Source organism: Eleutherodactylus coqui, chromosome 5, assembly GCF_035609145.1.
Source record: "Eleutherodactylus coqui strain aEleCoq1 chromosome 5, aEleCoq1.hap1, whole genome shotgun sequence".
Lineage (NCBI taxonomy): Eukaryota > Metazoa > Chordata > Amphibia > Anura > Eleutherodactylidae > Eleutherodactylus > Eleutherodactylus coqui.
Window position 1 is genome coordinate 163,319,981 of NC_089841.1, and position 17,586 is coordinate 163,337,566.

A 17,586-nucleotide genomic window follows, 5' to 3' on the forward strand; every position below is an offset into this window, starting at 1 on the left:
GACATGCGCAGTACAGATTTTTTTTTAATAACGCCTGCTCTTCCCGCAATGTCAATTGCGGAAGGGCCACAGATCGGACGGCTTCCATTGACTTCAATGGAAGTCGTCTGCACGTAATCTACGCAAAAATAGAGCATCCTGCGATTTATTTCCTCCGCGAGCGGAAACCGCAACTGGTTTCCGCTTGTGTGCAGGAAGAATCACTTTTCTGTAGCATGCTATGGACGGTATTTGCTTCATAACCTAGTTATTGCATTACTTGTAAATTTTCAATCACCTTGTGCTCCCCGATAATATGCAGATGCAATGCATTTGAATTTTTCTTGACCGGCAGTGTCCCATCTTTGTGGGGAAGAGAGAAAACACATTAATATGACTGAAAATACATTAAACCTAATATAAAAACATAATTATTAACATATTACACTTAATCATAAAAATAGTTTATTTTTAACACTTAAAGGGCTTGTCTAGTGCTAAACTATTGATGGTCTATCCTTAGGACAGTTAATCAATAGTAGATCAGTGGAGATCCGTCACGCTGTTTGCCTGATGTACTTGTGTACTGGGCTGATTTATGCAGGGAGCAGACAGCTCTGTTCTTACTACAGTGGCCAGCCTTGGTATTGCAGGCCAAGCTACCATTCTTTTCAGTGATAACTTAGTCTGTAATACCAAGCCTGGCCACTGCAGCAAAAACGAAGCTGTCTGCTTCCTACAGAAGTCAGCTCAGTGAACAAGTGCAGCGGTCCGGCAAACTGCTGATCAGTGGAGTTCCTGAAGGACAGACTCCCAATCTATTATTGATGACCTGCCGAGGATAGTCTATCAATAGTTTACGATTGGACAATCCGTTTAAAGGGGTTGCAAATTTTCAGTGGTACCATTTAATAAATGCTATAAAAAAATCGTAAGGGAGGTGTTCTACAGCTTTTAAAAATAAAATGTTTTTAAAAACGAAGAAAAAATTACTGTTATTAATTTCTGACCTCCATAACTGTTTTACTTTTCTCCTGACTGGGTTGTGTGTAGGCTTGTTTTTTTTGCGGGATTACCTGTAGTTTCTATTGGTACCATTTTGAAGTAGATGTGACGTTTTGATCGCTTCTTATTCAATTTATTCTTGCAGACGGGGTAACCAAAAAAGGCATAATTCAGGCATTTTATACATTTTTTTTTTATGATGTTAATGACACATCACAGTATGTGATGACTAATAAGTTATTTTAATGGATTGAACTTCTACGCATGCAATGAAGCCAACTATATACATTTTTTTGTGTTCAACATGGAAAAATGTTTTTTTTTAACTTTAACTCTTTTTCTGCAGTAATTAAAAAATATTTAACTAATATATTTTTTACTCTTTTTTTCAGTCCTCTTAGGAAACTTGAATTTGTGATCGTCTGATTGTTTATACAATATGCTGCAATACTTCAGTAATATTGCAGCTCTTTTGCAGGCATCCTATGAAGCCCTGCCAAGAGCAGTGCTCAGTAGGGAAAACTCCATGGCAAGCCTGCGGGCCATTGGAAGACTGAACGACACTTCGTGATCCTATCGCCGGAGACACAGAGCTTGGATTCCATGCATTCCTTCTGATGCCTGGTGCATTTATGCGGGTAAGTAGCTGCGTATATACGCTCGTGTGAATACAGCCCTAAGCTGAGTTCTGATAGGTTGCTATGGACAACAAAGACAGTTTTTCTATTAGACAATTGTGATAATATTTTCAGCATACAATGGCCTTTCCCCCCTGGCCATTGTAACTTGTAACCAGATCCAACATACAATGTCAGACAGTCTGGATCTGTGGCATGTGCAATATGCTGGAAAATCTAACCAATCAGGATAAGCATTGCACTAGTAAAAGGCTGGTTTCACTAGAGTCTTTTTTGTAAAAATGCCATTTGTTTGGGAATTTGACACAGTGGTGGTTTTTTTTCTAGCAAAAAACTGTCTCCCGATGTCTGCTGCAGGGAGATTGTAAAATATGAAATGCCCTTTTCTCACCTTTGCTGCATTTTGGGGTTCATGGCATCTTTTGCAAATTATAGCATGTGCAGCATTTTTCCATAGCCACCTCTCTTGGAAAAACACATGCGTGAATAAAAAAATGCCACCAAAAAAAGGCCAGTTGAAAGGAACCTGTCACACTGAAAATGTAGACAATCTGCAGGTAGTAGGTTATCGATCAGAGGAGCGGTGCAGATTGATATATAGTTTAATGGGGAAAGATTCAGTATAACTTGGATTTTCTTCATTTACATCTCTGCATATTCTGGACTTAGAGGTCCAGTGGGCGGTCCTATCGGTGATTGACAGCCACCTGTTTAATGAGTATGAATTCAGAAATAGCTGTCAATCATTGATAGGACCGCCCACTGGACCTAAAAGCCAAAGGAGGAGAGATAAACAAATTGGGGTGCATTAAAAGAGGTATAGGGGCGAGGGATGAGAACATTATCCTCCCATTATATAAGACATTTGTCGGGCCTCACATGGAATACTGCGCGCAGTTCTGGTCACCGGTGCTCAGGAAAGATGTTGCAGCGCCTGAGGGGGTTCAAAGAAGGGCAACTAAACTAATACATGGAATGAAGGGAGTGGAATACCCAGAGAGGCTAACATAATTTGGATTATTCACCCTGGAAAAAAAGACGGCTAAGGGGTGATCAAATAACTATGTATAAATACATGAGGGGACAATACAAGGATCTCTCCTGTGATCTGTTTATACCCAGGACTGCGACTGTAACAAGAGGGCATCCGCTACATCTAGAAGAAAGCAGGTTTCATCACCAACACAGAAAGGGGTTCTTTACTGTAAGAGCAGTGAGTCTGTGGAACTCTGTCTGAGGATGTGGTGATGGCAAAATCCATTGAGGAGTTTAAGAGGGGACTAGACTTCTTTCTAGAGCGCTATGAAATTACAGGATATAGACATTAGGTGACCATAAGGTTGTTGATCCGGGTCTTTCATTTAGGTAGGAACTATCAAAGATTGATCCAGGGATTATTCTGACTGCCATTATGGAGTCGGGGAAGGAATTTTCCCCCAAATGGGCTAATTGGCTTCTGCCTCTTGGGGTTTTTTGCCTTCCTCTGTATCAACTAGGGGGTTGAAACGGGCTGAACTGGATGGACATTGTCTTCGTTCGGCCTTACATACTATGTTACTATGCTATGTTAAATTAAATACAAGTTATACTGACTCTTATCCTACAGACCCGTATATCAATCCGCTCAGCTCCTTATACTCTATAACAGGCTGCCTGCAGTTTGGGCAGCATGATCAAGCTGACAGATTCCCTTTAAAAAAAAAAAGAAAACAGGCAGCATCCAAAAAACACTTCCAATTTATCTGGAAATGTATTGTTTTATTTTTTTTTCACCCCAAAAAACAGCAAAAATAAAAAAAAGACTCCCACCTGTATTCCTGAAGTGCATGTACACATTGGCTGTCTAGCTGTGCATCCTGACAATCTGGTATAGTACTATATGTTCTAACTGGAGGAGCGGCTTCCTTGGACACCAGATGAGGTTTGTTCCTTTCTATGTTGCTGGTACAATACTATAGAGGCTCCTGTCCTCATCATAGAAAGTGATTTATGGTATCCAGCAGCAATCTCTGACTTTTACAAGTGAGGACATGCTTTATCTGTATTAATTATTTGCTTTTATTACTATTACTTTCGGTTGACATTTTGGAGACTTCAGAACCAATTAGCAGTTTTCCGTAGAGTTATGGTTACAACATACAACATTTTCAACTTACAATGATGGTCCTGGAACCATGAAACATTGTATATTCTCTCCCTCTTCTCTCTCTTCTTCTCTTCTCTTCTGACACTCATGGAGGTCAACATTATTCCAATTGACGTGTGCTTAACATGTGATGTGTATTATACCACTTGATTGGGTAGGGTTGCTTTAACATTTTGGAGTGTTTCACTTTTCTGTATTCCATGACTAGGAGCGGTAACGCTTGAAACGCGTAGGTGCTGTTGTGTGCAGTCACTGCTTTTGTCATTTTTATGGATTATCAATAAAGCTGAACTTTTAAGGAAGTGCTGAGATCTTTATCATATTTAACATTATGTAATGAGGGACCACTGCAGATGACTATGCAGGAGATTTGGAGCTCTGTATCAGAAAAACGGGTTCCTAACTTCAATAAATAAGTTAGAAAGCACATAATTTTGGACTTAAAATGATATAATGAAAAAATTTGGAAATTAATTTTAATATGTATTATTTATCCCTCCCGTAATATTCTATGAAGGGCGCGGAACACATATGGTGCCAGTGTACCTTATGCAACACATAACAGGTAAATACAATACTTATGTGTCCTAAATATGGAAAACACTTAGAAGTATGATATCGTTTACTTACATCTGCAGATTAAAAGGCATGCCCAAGATTTCAAACCGCTCAATCTCAAAATCAACCCCAATGGTTGCTTTATAATCACGATCAAATACATTCTTGCAAAACCTGTAGCAGATAGGAATACTTTATTTACACCTCTTTCTTATTTCCTACTCGTTTGGATATAATATACTTTTTTGTCAGTTTCCCTTCAACCTGCCAAAATTCTACCAATTAGGGTTTTCATTGGCTCCTTAGGATTGGTCATTAACAACTGATCGACTGCGGTCCACCACTCAGGATCCCAGCGGAGTGGGCAACGGCTGTTGGTGCCACTACATACAGGGGTTGGTGCTTCAAACTGCAGGCGCAGCTCCCACTAATTTCAATGAGACCCCATCCTGCAGTTACAAGTGATGGCCACCACACAGGAGTCAGAGCAGCAGCTTGTGCTCTGACCCCCATGTGTAGTGGCGCTGATTGCCGCTGCCCAATCAGCTAATAGGTTAGGCTTCTAAGCGGACAATCAATTATTGATGATCTATCCTGAGGATAGATCATCAATAGTATTTTCCCTAGAAAACCCCGTTAACTTTGTTTCAGCTATGACATTAAACAATAGATTGCTATTATTATAGTATAATATTATATCCATAAGCATAAGAAGTGACTTTCAGCATAAGGTACTATGAACACAGCAAACAATACAAGGGGAAACAGCCAAGTTTGTCTATTTGGAATGCAAAATTTGTGAAGAGAACCTTAAAAGGGGTTGTTCGGTAACAGTAAGAGTTTGCATACTACATTGTTGTGGGATATATCCTACAGTGATATGTGATAAATGTGAGAAAAGTTAATAAAATCTATATATTAAAAATGTACCTGTTGATCAAACTGGTTTTCCCCACGTAAAGGTCTCCCACCATCACAACCTTTGACACCTTCAACCTGTGCAACATCATAAATACATTAAATGTCAGAAGAATGATACATCCACGACAAATCTTCCACGAATATGAACCCCAGTTTTTTTAATAGGGTCATACCCATGAGCGATTTTATCACGCATCGCAACACACCACGATGCATGAAAAAACAAGCAGCACGTCTTATCTTTGGGCGTGCGCTCACATTGTCCATTGTTTTCATTGGGGCCGGACGCAGCATCGCGCTACAATGAGGTTTCACCATTGAAAACAGCTATAGCAGATGATCGCTATTTCCCCGAAGTGATGCAAAACGGTTTTGATATACAAACGCCTCACATCCACAGGGAAATCGCATGTTAGTGAGCGCGATATTGGGTCGTGATTCGTAATAGCTTTATGCTGCGGAATAAAGAATTTACCACGCTTAGCGTGACATTTACCACGATTAGTGCTCGAAACGCCACGATTTTCCAGCATGGTCTGCTCTATTTTTGCGCATTTTGGCGCTTTTAAACAAATCTCATCACCCATTACAATGGTGGGGTGCGTTAAAAACAAGGCTGTTAAACACAGTAGAATGTGTTCAAAACGCTGCACAAAGTCGCGTTAAAAAGTTGAGGTTTCGAACGTGGCATTTTGGTAACGCATGTGTAAGAGCGGCCTTACAGATATCCCTCTCTGTAGCGCTGTGGGGTTTTAGAACACGGTCATTGCCAGAGCGCACGGCTTAGAGGGAACAGTGCTTATAGCCACAAAGAGTAGCAACATTTTGCAAGCTATGTGTCACGAAGAATGAGGACTGCATTGTGTTTAGCATTAGCTAATAATACTTATTGTATCATTGGCATGTTGAGTCATACAAAGAGATCTTCAATCTATAGAATTGGGAATGGCAGGAAATAAGAACATCAATTAGAATTCTACATGATTCATAAGGTTTAATTACTGTTCTTCATCATCAGAAGTTGCTGTTCCCCTACACATAGGTATATTAATAACTGGCACAATTGTATAGTGAGTGACCTGAATAACACAGGTATATATATATACCTTACGTCAGGCAGGGCTGTGCTAGTTACAGTTAGTCACGTTATTTGGTTTCTGCAGCAGGCAGATGGATTTACTTTTGCTCAAAGTCCATATTTGCCAGCAAAGATATCTATAATAAGCATTCAGAGGGTTGGCTCAGGCCGGCGTTCAGGTGATCTATTCTTGCTCTCTTTTTATAGTGATGTATTTGTGCAAAGGGACAGACTTCAATACAGTATTCCCTTTTTTGTGAATCCTCCTTTTTCCCCCCCTAGGATGGGATAAGTAGAAATGTAAAGAATAAGTCCTATAGCCCACACTTCCAGGCTATTTTCTATATAGTGCCATTTCTGGAGACAACCCTCAAACTATCTATGAATTGAGGCTGGCTTCACACGGGTGACAAAATCGTGCGATTTTCTCGCGATGCAACAGTGCTACAAATTGCATGTATGTGAAGCCCATGGTTCTCTCACACTAGCGATGTTTTGTAGGCTACTACATTGCGAGAATACAAAATCGCAGCTTGCTCTATACAGCTGCGATTTGCGGTTTTTTTTGTAGCCCATGTTTCCCTATGCAGCCTTCCTATGTGTTGCATTGCGTGAAAACGTGGTTTTCATGTGATGCAACTTTTACAGTCGGAAATCGTACAGTTTGAGCCCTAAAATAAACCCTAGCTGCATTAAAAGAAAAAAACAACAAAAAACAATACATCACCTAACAGCTGCTGTCTGCTCCGCCGCGCTTCTCCTCGCAGGTCCCCAGCACACTTTCTTGTAGTTTTTCTTCAGTGCTTCCTGGTCAGAGGTTCAAAAACCCCGCCTCGAGGAATCGCTGGCTTTGACTGATTCTCAAGCGCCGAAGCTCAGCCAATCACTGCATCGCACGATGAACCAATCACAGCCATTGCATTGAATGGCTGTGACTAGTTAATTCAGTGCTGTAGTGATTGGCAGAGCCGCGGCGCTCGAGAATCATTCAAAGCCAGCGATTCCTCGAGGCGGGGTTTTTGAACCCCTAACCAGGAAGCGCTGTGGGAAAACTACAAGAAAGTGTGTCGGGAGCCTGTGAGGAGTAGTGTGGCGGAGCAGACAGCAACTGTTAGGTGATGTATTGTGGTTTTTTTTTTAATGAAGCTGGGGATTATTTTCAGGGTAGGGCTTATATTTCAAACCTCGCCGCAAATCCCAGCAAAAGAGCACTATTGCTACTTTGTAGCGACACCAAATTGCGACAGCGCAACAATATCGCACAGAACACAGATGCGATATCAATGCGATTTTTTTCCTGCAGTGTTTATCAATTTCTCAATCCATTTTTCAAAACTTGCAATAATAATTAGACCCTGTGTGAACTCACTCTAATGCCTTCTGGTATCAATTTAAATATGATAGACATTAATATGATCTATTTTGTTGTAAAAATGTAAGAGTAATGTAGCAGTTGTTTCTGCATGTTATCCCCGGGGTTAATAAAATTCACTTGACTTCTGGACACGATCCCCCAGGGTTAATAGAGCTCACTTTAAAGACTCATGACACTTGGTCAGAAGCAGAACAGGCTGCTAGAACCAGTATGTAGGGGGCATGTGAAATGAACTAATATATGCAAACGTCATAGAAGACCTTTATGGTTTACAACAAAACGCTGCATTGAAGTTACTTACGATAGTGGGATGATTATGATCACTGCTTTGCATTTTTCTATATAAACTATACAAATAATAAACTGCTTCAGAAGAGCTTGGAAACATCACTTGACTGTTTCATGAGTTTTCTTCTCCGATGCATCGACTAATAATTAGGCATATCCTTTTGATAAGTTGAGTATCACCTAAACTGAACATGTACTCTAACACAAAGACTCACGCGGTAAGTGGTAACGTAAACCAAGTTTAGCACATTCTCAAAAACAGAATTAAACAAAAGCTTACCCAAAGTTCCCGGCATGGCGTTGCTGGCAGGCACTCTTCACTTGGGCATCAAAGTGAGTTTTATACTGGAGGCAAGATTCTGCGGTGTAACACTGTGAATGCCAAAAAAGCATGGAAGTAAGTGGAACACTTGGCAGAACTGAAATGTAGCAGGTACTTATAGCAGCCTGTATTGCGTCAATGTAACGGTCAGAGCAGCTGCTGCAATCTGCTAGAAGCATCACAACAACCTCATTATACATCTAATTCACAGAATGCCAGCAGAATCCAAGGCGATTTACAGGATGTATTCAGATGAAACTCTAACCTATTCCTTTTGGGATGAGGATCCAAGAATCATAGGATTGTACTTTTTAGATGTTTTTTCCGTTGACTAACAAGATGTGTCCTCTGCTAACTTCCTATAGCCCAAGATGTGTGGTACAAAAAAAAACAAAAACCATGTATATTTCTGACGGAGGCCATCTTTCAACCATCCAATGCCCATTGGCTACTATTTTAAAAAAGCATTTGTGCTCCACAGCCTTAATCAAGCTCCTCTCCTGCATGTTCCTCTGCCATTCAAACTAAGATCTTCAGATACCAACCTCTGGCTTTCCTTCCTGACAATGCAACTTGCCTTCTCCATTTGTATTGTGAACTAAGACTTACAGATACCAACTCCCGGCTTTCCCTGACTACTCTCCAGACCTGCCGCTACCACACCTACAGCTCCAATCCAGTGCTTGGACGCTCCAGCAAGGTAACGATGGACACAGCTATATCAGAAGATAGGTTTTAGTGTACAGAATATTCCGCAACAGCGTTGCAGAATATGCCCTTCTGCTGACTATTTAGCACTAAAATGTGCAGATTTTGATATGGAATTGAAAATAGCAGAATTCTGCTGGTAATTTTGCATCAAAAGTCGCAGTTAGCAGTGCAGATTTTGGTTGCGGAATTCTGGGACGGCATATCTGCAATGCTGTTGTGGAATATTCCGTCCTGTGTGAATGGTCCCTCATAGGTCTCTTACATACACACTTTGTTCTGCCTTTTTAAGTTCAATATAAGAACACCATGTATTTCAGTGGTTTTTAAATGGGAGTTTTTACATTCATTTTGGGAAAACAAATTTTATTTAGTCCATTTGTACAGGTGTACGGAGAAAAAGGCACACCTAGAGCACGCTGTGTTTATAAATACTATTAACCTGTAATAATAATATAATGCCACAAAACTGCATTTGTGATTCCAGCCCTGCAGCAGCTTGTATTCTGTTCCTAGACTGCTTACAAAGGCAATCGCATTACGGGCAGTTTCATACGGGCAATAAAATTGTGCAATTTACTCGCAAAGCGAGAGTCCTACAAATCGCATGCATGTGAAGCCCATGCTTTCCTATCTGTTCCTTCACACTAGCGATGTTTTGTAGCATGCGGCACCACGAGGAGGAAAAAAAATAAAATAAAATATCGCAGGTTGCTAAACATTATCGCGATTTGTGATGTTTTGTAGCCCATATTCCCCTATGGGGCTCCTAGTTTATCACTGGGACTCTCTAATGTTAAAATCGCATTGCCCAAAAATCACAAGATTGTAACATTACAAAGTCCCATTACCTTTGTCGCTATAAAATCGTGCAAGAAAATCACGGGTAGCAGCGAAGTGATGCGACATTTTTCCAAAGAAAGAAGGATCACTGACGCTACAAAACTGTGTGTACATAGTAGTGATATTACTGTCGCTCGTGTGAAAGAGGCCTAATGGCTAGCCTTTTCAGGAGGGCTTGAAATATAAACCCTCCCCTGAAAATAATCCCTAGCTAAACTACATTAAGACTACTACATTAAAACTACGACTCAGTGTAGTCCCAGCGGCGCTCATGATCCAATCACAGCAGTCGCTTGCTGGAGGCGGGGTATTCAAAGGCCCGTCACCAGAAAGGGAGTGCTGTGTCAACGCTGAGGATTACATTGCAGCCTGCCGCAGCGCCGGAGGCCAGAGCTAGGGAGCCAGACGCTGCAGGCCAGGTGAGTATAAGACACCCCCGAAAATAAGAGATTGTGTCTCATTTGGGGCAAAAATTAATATAAGACAGTGTCTTATTTTCAGGAAAACATGGTATGTGAGCAAAGGAGAAAAAAGGGACCATCTCACCTAAATACACTCAAATTTCCTGTGAGCACAGAAAGCCTCTTGCATCTTCAGGATAGGTCATCAATAGTTGATCGGCTGTGGTCCATCGCTAGTGACCCCCGACCGATCAGCTAAGCGGGCGCATGCTGTCAGAATCACAATAACACAGAGGTTGGACTGGAAGTCTCCGCGCCGACCTCTGTGTAGTGGCCAGCGCTTGTAACTGCAGCACGACTCCCATTAAAATCAATGCAGTTACAAGTGTTGGCCACTACATGGAGGTTTGTGCGGAGGCTTCTGCTCCAAATACTCAGAGGTCAGAGCGGAAGCTTCCGTGCTGACCTCATTATAGTTGTCGGCGCTTGTAACTGCAAGCACAGCTCCCATTCATTTCAATGGGAGCTGTGCGTGCAGTTACAAGCGCCGGCCACTACACGGAGGTCAGGACAGAGGAGTCTGGTCCGACCTCTGTGTATTTGTGGCGCTGACAGCATGCGCCCGCTCAACTGATCAGTAGAGGTCCTGAGCGATGGACCCCAGCCGATCAGCTATTGATGCCCTATCCTGATGATAGGTCATCAACAGTATTTCCCTGGAAAACCCCTTTAAGAGAAGGAAAAGCATTACAGTGGTACCACAAAACATGCATTTTTTTTTTTTTAAACAAGGTGACCTTACATGCAACGTATCCCATGGCATGCCTATATGGTGCGATGTGTTGCAGCCTTTCATCAGAGGTATACATAGGTGGGCTTAAAGGGAATCTGTCACCATGTTTTGCAGCCCTCACTGAGAACTCCACAAGGTAGTGACAGTCACACTGGTTGCAGTGATGGGTCTGCTGGGTATATCTGTGCAGTGGTTTGGGAGAAACTTACATTTAATTACTAGCAGCCAGACAGAGAACTAGGCCTGCATATTCATGAGCTGCAGCCTAGCCCCACCCACCCCTCCCTCCAGCCAATGGTTGCCAGCTGTAGCTATGCCCAGTAACAGGCAGATAGCTGGAGGGCAGGGAGGATGGAACTAGCTGCCACTCATGAATATCCAGAACTACTGTAAGTAGTCTTCCATGTATGAGCTGCTACTGATAAAATGCAGGTTTCTCCCAAACTACTGCACAGATCCACACAGCAGACATATTGGTGTAATCAGTGTGACTGTTACTATCTTATGCTACACTCACAGGGGGGTGCTGAAGGATGGTGGCAGAGTCTCTTTAATAATAAAACATGAAGTAGGGGCACGGAAGGGCAACTGTGCATCGGGCGCCGCTCAGCCTGAGACCACATGGCCATACTCACAGGTCCGGCACATGTCGCCACAGCCCCATATATTGAGTACTTGCCTGCATCGCTGCTAGAGGTGCGGAAACCTCATGTTATAAACTACAGAAGGCAAAAAAATAATGATGTCCCTCAAAATAACACTTCTGAAGCATCTTTTCTAAGGCCGGATTCACGCTTTTGCGCATGCAATATGCGGTGAATAGAACCCATTGATATCATTTTGTTCCCCCCCCAAAAATACAGCTCTATTGTCCTGTGTGTTTGCACGGGAAAGAGCACAAACTGACCGAATTGCCAACCTCCATGAATAGCAGCGCGGTTGTGTGGTTTTTCACACGTATGATTTAGGCTGGGTTCCCACACGGCTTATTCCCGGGGGAAATCTTGCGATTTGGCCGCAATGAAAAAACGCGGGATTTCCGACTGGAAAGCGCTGCTTCAAAACCCTCGGCACTTAGGCGTGGGTTTTGGAGCAGCTTGGCCGCACGTTTTTTCATTGCGGCTAGCGCTCCAATAGATGAGAGCACGGCCGCAATGGAAAAAAAAAAAGAATGGACATGCTGCGGCCAGCGAATCCACGCCACAACGCCGACTTTGCCGCAACGGATTAGCCGTCCCGTGTGGATGTCGAGCACATGGCTGGCTAACCCCGAGATTAGCGGCCGCGGGTGGATTTGCTGCGGCAAAATTTCGACCCCAGCCTTACCGGTGCAAAAAGTACAATAAAACATTAAATTGCATGTGCAAAAACGCAACACCTGTTATGAGAATACGCAGCGCAAACTGCGGCTCCTCTGTTACTCCTCCTAGTGACCGATGGATAACTGGACACCCCAGTGTTACCAGCCCCCTTGTCACTGATTGGACGAGTCACACCCAGCTGTCAGTTGGTTCATCCATTTCCAGGAGGGATTACAGAGGAACAGCACAATGTACAGCACTAAGCAGAGATGCTCCAGAATTGTTATTTCATGGGGAATACGATGTATTAGTCAGTCAGTCATCAAAGACAATAAGTCCTCGGCCTCTGTATGAGGGGAGAAGGCAGCAAATACTCGGTACAATGCAGAGACACGCGTTACCGCCGGCATGGGGCCGCTGCAGCCTATGACCACTTGCCTTGGGCATCTGGCAGATGAGCCTGTCTCTGGGCACCGGAGATAACGGCGGGCTCTGCATGCTGGGCGGCTTGCGGTAACGGACTCTCCGGGTCAGTGTGTAGGGGCCGCTGTACCGTCACCAAGACAACGGCTGACAAACTGTGGGCGTGGCTTCACGCTGCAGACCGCGTGGAGGAGGGGCTCTGGACCACGTTATTGGGCGGTCACTCGGTCGGTTATTGCGTTGAAGAGACTGTACAGGGCGCCACATGCACCGGGCTGTGGGCTCTCTGAGGTGCTCTTAGCTTCACAGCTTCGTATTTGCGCTTTGCACAAGTTGCGTACTTGCCCTGAGTGGAGTGCTCTACGTTTACGTAACGCCATATTCTAGAAGACGCACGCCGCGTCCACCTCCTAGTTGCCTAGTAACCGTGGTACGCTGACCTGTGTATCGGGCGTGCTGCTGACGGGTGAGAGCTTGTACCTCAGGTCTCCCAGGGTATAACCCAGGACTAGCATGAGACCTAGTCTACTGATATAAGATGATGATGTCTGCCCGCTGCACCCATGTGCCCCCTGGTAACCTCTTATTTCTCTCTTTGGGCAGTGTACAATGGCTGAGGTCAGGATCTCCGTTTACTTACCACCTGACATCGACCCCACTACAGCGCCTGTAGCCTTTGGAGAAAGGGCTTTGCCCAAACTAAATGAGGAGCTTCAGGCCGCCGAGTTACTGACTAGGCAGAGGGCACTGATGGCACTGTGCCACCTGCTACATGACCCAGAGGACGTCTTCCAGGCCGTGCGTCTGGGTAAGTGTCGTGTTTGTGACTTCTGCCACCCCGTCATGACATGTAGCTTCTGCACACCCTGTCATGACATTGGGCCTACAGATGGGAATGTTTGCAGTGGAGTTATGATGCCCTTTTTACTTTTATGACCCATCAGTCGGCCAAGTTATAATAGTAAGTTATGTGGGGGTCCGCCCTGTGCAGAGAACAAGCCACCCCAAATAATCGTCCGCGGTCGGCTGGTCAAGTATTCCCTCCACTTCTCTATAGAATGAGGCCGAAGTTGTTTTTTATTCACAATAAATTTCTTTTTGCTTTTTCTGGGCGTATTAAGAGAAGTCATTTTTTTATATCGCAGGAGTATGCAAAAATGGGCATTAATGTGGGCACACAAAATTGTGATTCAAAGGATTAAATCCTTTTGGGCCACTGGACTAACACTGCCAACACACAGAGGGTGATTCCCCGCATTAAATAGAGTTGAGCTCAGCCTGGCCTAAGTTGTCCTGGGCATGAAAGCTGGCATTAAGGTGGGCAAACGGCCATCGTTTGCTGATTTGAATAAATAGTGCTCTCAAAGGGTTAAACAGGTTTGGGCTACTGTTCTAACATTGCTGAAATCAATTATATTTGATGTGGGGTAGCACCCTTTGTGTGTTGGCAGTGTTGATCAGTAGCCCAAACCCATTTAACCCTTTGAACACACCAGTTACTTATTCAAGAGAGCAAGTAGTGGCTTTCTGCCCACTTTAATGCCAGTTTTCATGCCCAGAAACCCTTTGGGCCAGGCTTACTTAATTTATATTTGATGTGGAGGTGGTCATCATTGTATATTTCTTTAGACACATATGATACAGTAATAAAGCCATAAACCGCAGTCTATTAGACTGGAGTTGTACCAATAGGTCTGTAACTGGGAGAATGAATTCTTACAGCAGAAAGTTGTGAGAAGCGGATATTTTGCAGTCTTCGGTGCCACAACATCGTCAGGGACGTGTTATGCCACTGTATGTGATAAGTATGTTATGTGTTGAGTGTGAGTAACTAACGAGCTTCTGTCATAACGAAAGGAAGCTGGATGTGGAATCCCAGCAGCTCCCAGAATAGTGAAAGTGCCCTAAAATATGGTCAGAGCTTCGCGTTAGTAGAGAATTAACAGAGTTCTATCCAGATCAGGCATATGTGGACCGGCCCTAGTGTACATGTGCCATGCTGCTGCCACTTCAGAGAATTCAAGGTGTTAGACCGTAATTGCTAACCAATGTTTTGGCTTTCAGTAAATATTCAGGCACTTCCTCTTAAAGGCTTCCTTCATGTGGGCAACAAAGTCTTGCGATATTTTTTTTTCTTCTCATGCATTGCGTGTATGTAAAGCCCGTGCTTTCCTATTGGTTCCTTCACACTTGCGATGTTTTGTAGCATGCAACATTGAGAGTGAAAAACCTTGCGTGTTTCGTGATATGCACGCGACTTGTGAGGTTTTGTAGCCCATGTTTCCCTATGGAGCCTCCCTCTCTGTTGCATCGCATCACGCAAAACGCAATTTTCGTGCGATGCAACTTTGACAGTAGGAAATCCTTGCAAGTGGCGCTGCAAAGTCGTGTGACTTTGTAGCACCAAAAAATCATGATGTCACCATGAGAACGATTTTTCTCGCAGTGATATCGTGTCGCCCGTGTGAAGGAGGCCTAAGGCCTGTTTCACACGGGCTAAAAAACTTGGTACAGAACGCATTCATGTGAAGCTCATGGTTTCCAATGGGTTCTTTCAGGCTACAAAACATGTCATGTGAAAGAACCCATTGGCAACCATGGGCTTCACATACATGCGTGGATGCAGCCTGGGTACTGGTGTATCTTGACGCCACTGGAAGTGTGGGTGGCGACAAGATCCAGGCAGTTTGACATGCCGTTGACACCCCCAGCACCCTACAGGCTGGTTAGGCAGGGCCTTCACACCCCCAGGAACTGTTTGCCTGGTATGTGAGCTGGGGAACGCTTCAGTCACTGCAGCGTCGCAGTGGAGATGCACAGTCAGCAGCGGAGGAGCGTGGAGGTGAGTGGTTAGGACTGTTTGGGCTGAAACTTAGAGCAGCATGGTCACCAGTTGGATAGCGGCCTCCGAGGAACAGTCAGAGCGGGAGGCGGGAGCTGAGTGGGCAGTACTAGGGTTGGGACATTGACTCAAAAATGTCGATAGTTTGTCCAGCGATAGTCGATACTATCGATTATTGTAAAATATCGGTGCAAAACTATGGATATTTTGATATATCGACTATTTTGTGTGTGTTTCTGCGGCTGCGTGCCCTGCATTTTTTTCAAGTTGCAGCTGAGGGACTAACGGTCTCCATGATAACTTGTAAACAATGCAGGGCCTGGCAACGTGAACGCAGTGCCCTGAACACAATTGTAATTGCGTTAGATGGCTCTTCTATCTTTTCTATGGGCACTGCGTTCGCGTTAGACGCTGAACGCACGACATGTCACGTCTCCTTTTCTGGACGCGACTGTCGTGCTTTTCAGCGCAGCCCCCCATCTGCATGTGGAAATGCTTTCATTAGAAAGCATTGCCCACAGCCATCGCGTTAGACACAAGCGGTCAGAGCCTGCTTCTAAAGCGATGAACAAACGCACTTTTTCTGAGAGTCGTTTTGCCTGGAGCAAACCTTTTTGGTGACAAAGAGTCGCCTCACACTTTCCAAAAGTTTCTAGCACTTGTTTATAAGTTCATTAGTGCCGAGAGCAAAACTACATCCTGTACCGACACAAAGGAAAGGGCAGAATGTAAAGAAAGACAATATGGGCACTAGACCACAACACACGCTTCGTCTGTACAAAAATCGATATATCGTCTTAAACTATCAATGTTACCGATCTATCGGACATAACAATATTGATGAAAAGTATTGACGAAGCATTAGCAATATATCGATATCTCGATATATTGGTTTTCGATGTCCCAACCTTAGGTGGCACTGCTTTCAGCCAAATTTCCCTACTGCCGGGTGGCCCGCAGGGGGAGCAGCAGTGGGAGTGGGAGGGGTGTGACAGGAAAGTTCCTCCTATCAAATCCCTAGCTTTCAGTAGCGTCAAGGTACACCAGTACCTGCAGCCTGATCAAGCTCATGGTCTTTCAATGTTTTCTTTCACATGAGAGAGATTTTTGTAGCCTGAACGAACGCATCGGAAACCCTGGGCTTCACAGACATGCGTTTTGTAACAATGTTGAATCATTACAAAATCTCGCAATTTTGTAGCCAGTGTGAAACAGGCCTAAAGTATATGAACCCTATTGCAAAGCTATTTTTATAGCTATTGCTATTTCTGTGTAGTAAAGTTTATTTTGGATACTATGAGCTGCTCCAGCTGTCACTGCCCCTCCGTCACATACCATTAACCTGTTTCATCTGCAGGCTCGGCTGAGCATGGTGTGTGTTTGGTGGTGTTGGCCCAACGACTATCTTATGTGTAAAGTGCGTTGACTTGATTGGCTGTCATATAAGTAGGCTTAGTCATATCTAAGGCCAGTTTCACACAGCCGAGAAAATCACGTGAGATTTGTGTGTTGCGAGACGCACAAATATGAACCCATTCTTTTGAATGGCGTTATACACATAAGCTTTTTTTTTTTTCCGGCCAGTGTGGGGAAAAAAAGAAATCATGGCATGCTCTATCGTTGAGTGTTCCCTCGGAACGCATCGCCTATTGTTTTCAATGGGGCTGCCACAGCATCACATGGCTTGCAATGCGAGGTTTACCCATTGAAAATAATGGGAAATGCCCCGAGACCTTCCGCCACAGCTAAAAGCTGCGGTGGAGGATCGCCACTTCTCCGAAGTTATGCAAAACTGTTTTAACACACAAACGCCTCACACGTTGGCAAGCGTGACATCGGTACGAGTTTGATGGCTTGATATCTCACTGGCCCATGTGGAATTAGCCCAAAAGATCAGAAAAATACCCAGAAATCCACATTTCAGAGATCAATCTTCACAATCATTGTTCTTCTCCCTGACTTTTG

At 43.8% G+C, this 17,586-nt stretch overlaps 2 protein-coding genes across 2 annotated transcripts in view; one reads left to right on the top strand and one right to left on the bottom strand.

Moving 5' to 3' along the window:
• The window catches only part of RAB36 (RAB36, member RAS oncogene family), a 29,444-nt gene extending 16,449 nt beyond the window's left edge, over nt 1–12,995 (bottom strand). Inside the window, exons 1-5 of the mRNA XM_066603585.1 lie at nt 12,795–12,995; nt 8,269–8,360; nt 5,257–5,322; nt 4,399–4,500; nt 278–342 (exon numbers count right to left, since the gene is read on the bottom strand). Coding sequence (XP_066459682.1) covers nt 278–342; nt 4,399–4,500; nt 5,257–5,322; nt 8,269–8,360; nt 12,795–12,854 — 385 coding nt within the window. The 5' untranslated portion in view covers nt 12,855–12,995. The remainder of the gene's footprint in view (nt 1–277; nt 343–4,398; nt 4,501–5,256; nt 5,323–8,268; nt 8,361–12,794) is intronic.
• A 41-nt stretch (nt 12,996–13,036) lies between these two features.
• The window catches only part of RSPH14 (radial spoke head 14 homolog), a 193,435-nt gene continuing 188,885 nt past the window's right edge, over nt 13,037–17,586 (top strand). Inside the window, exons 1-2 of the mRNA XM_066603584.1 lie at nt 13,037–13,245; nt 13,383–13,587. Coding sequence (XP_066459681.1) covers nt 13,389–13,587 — 199 coding nt within the window. The 5' untranslated portion in view covers nt 13,037–13,245; nt 13,383–13,388. The remainder of the gene's footprint in view (nt 13,246–13,382; nt 13,588–17,586) is intronic.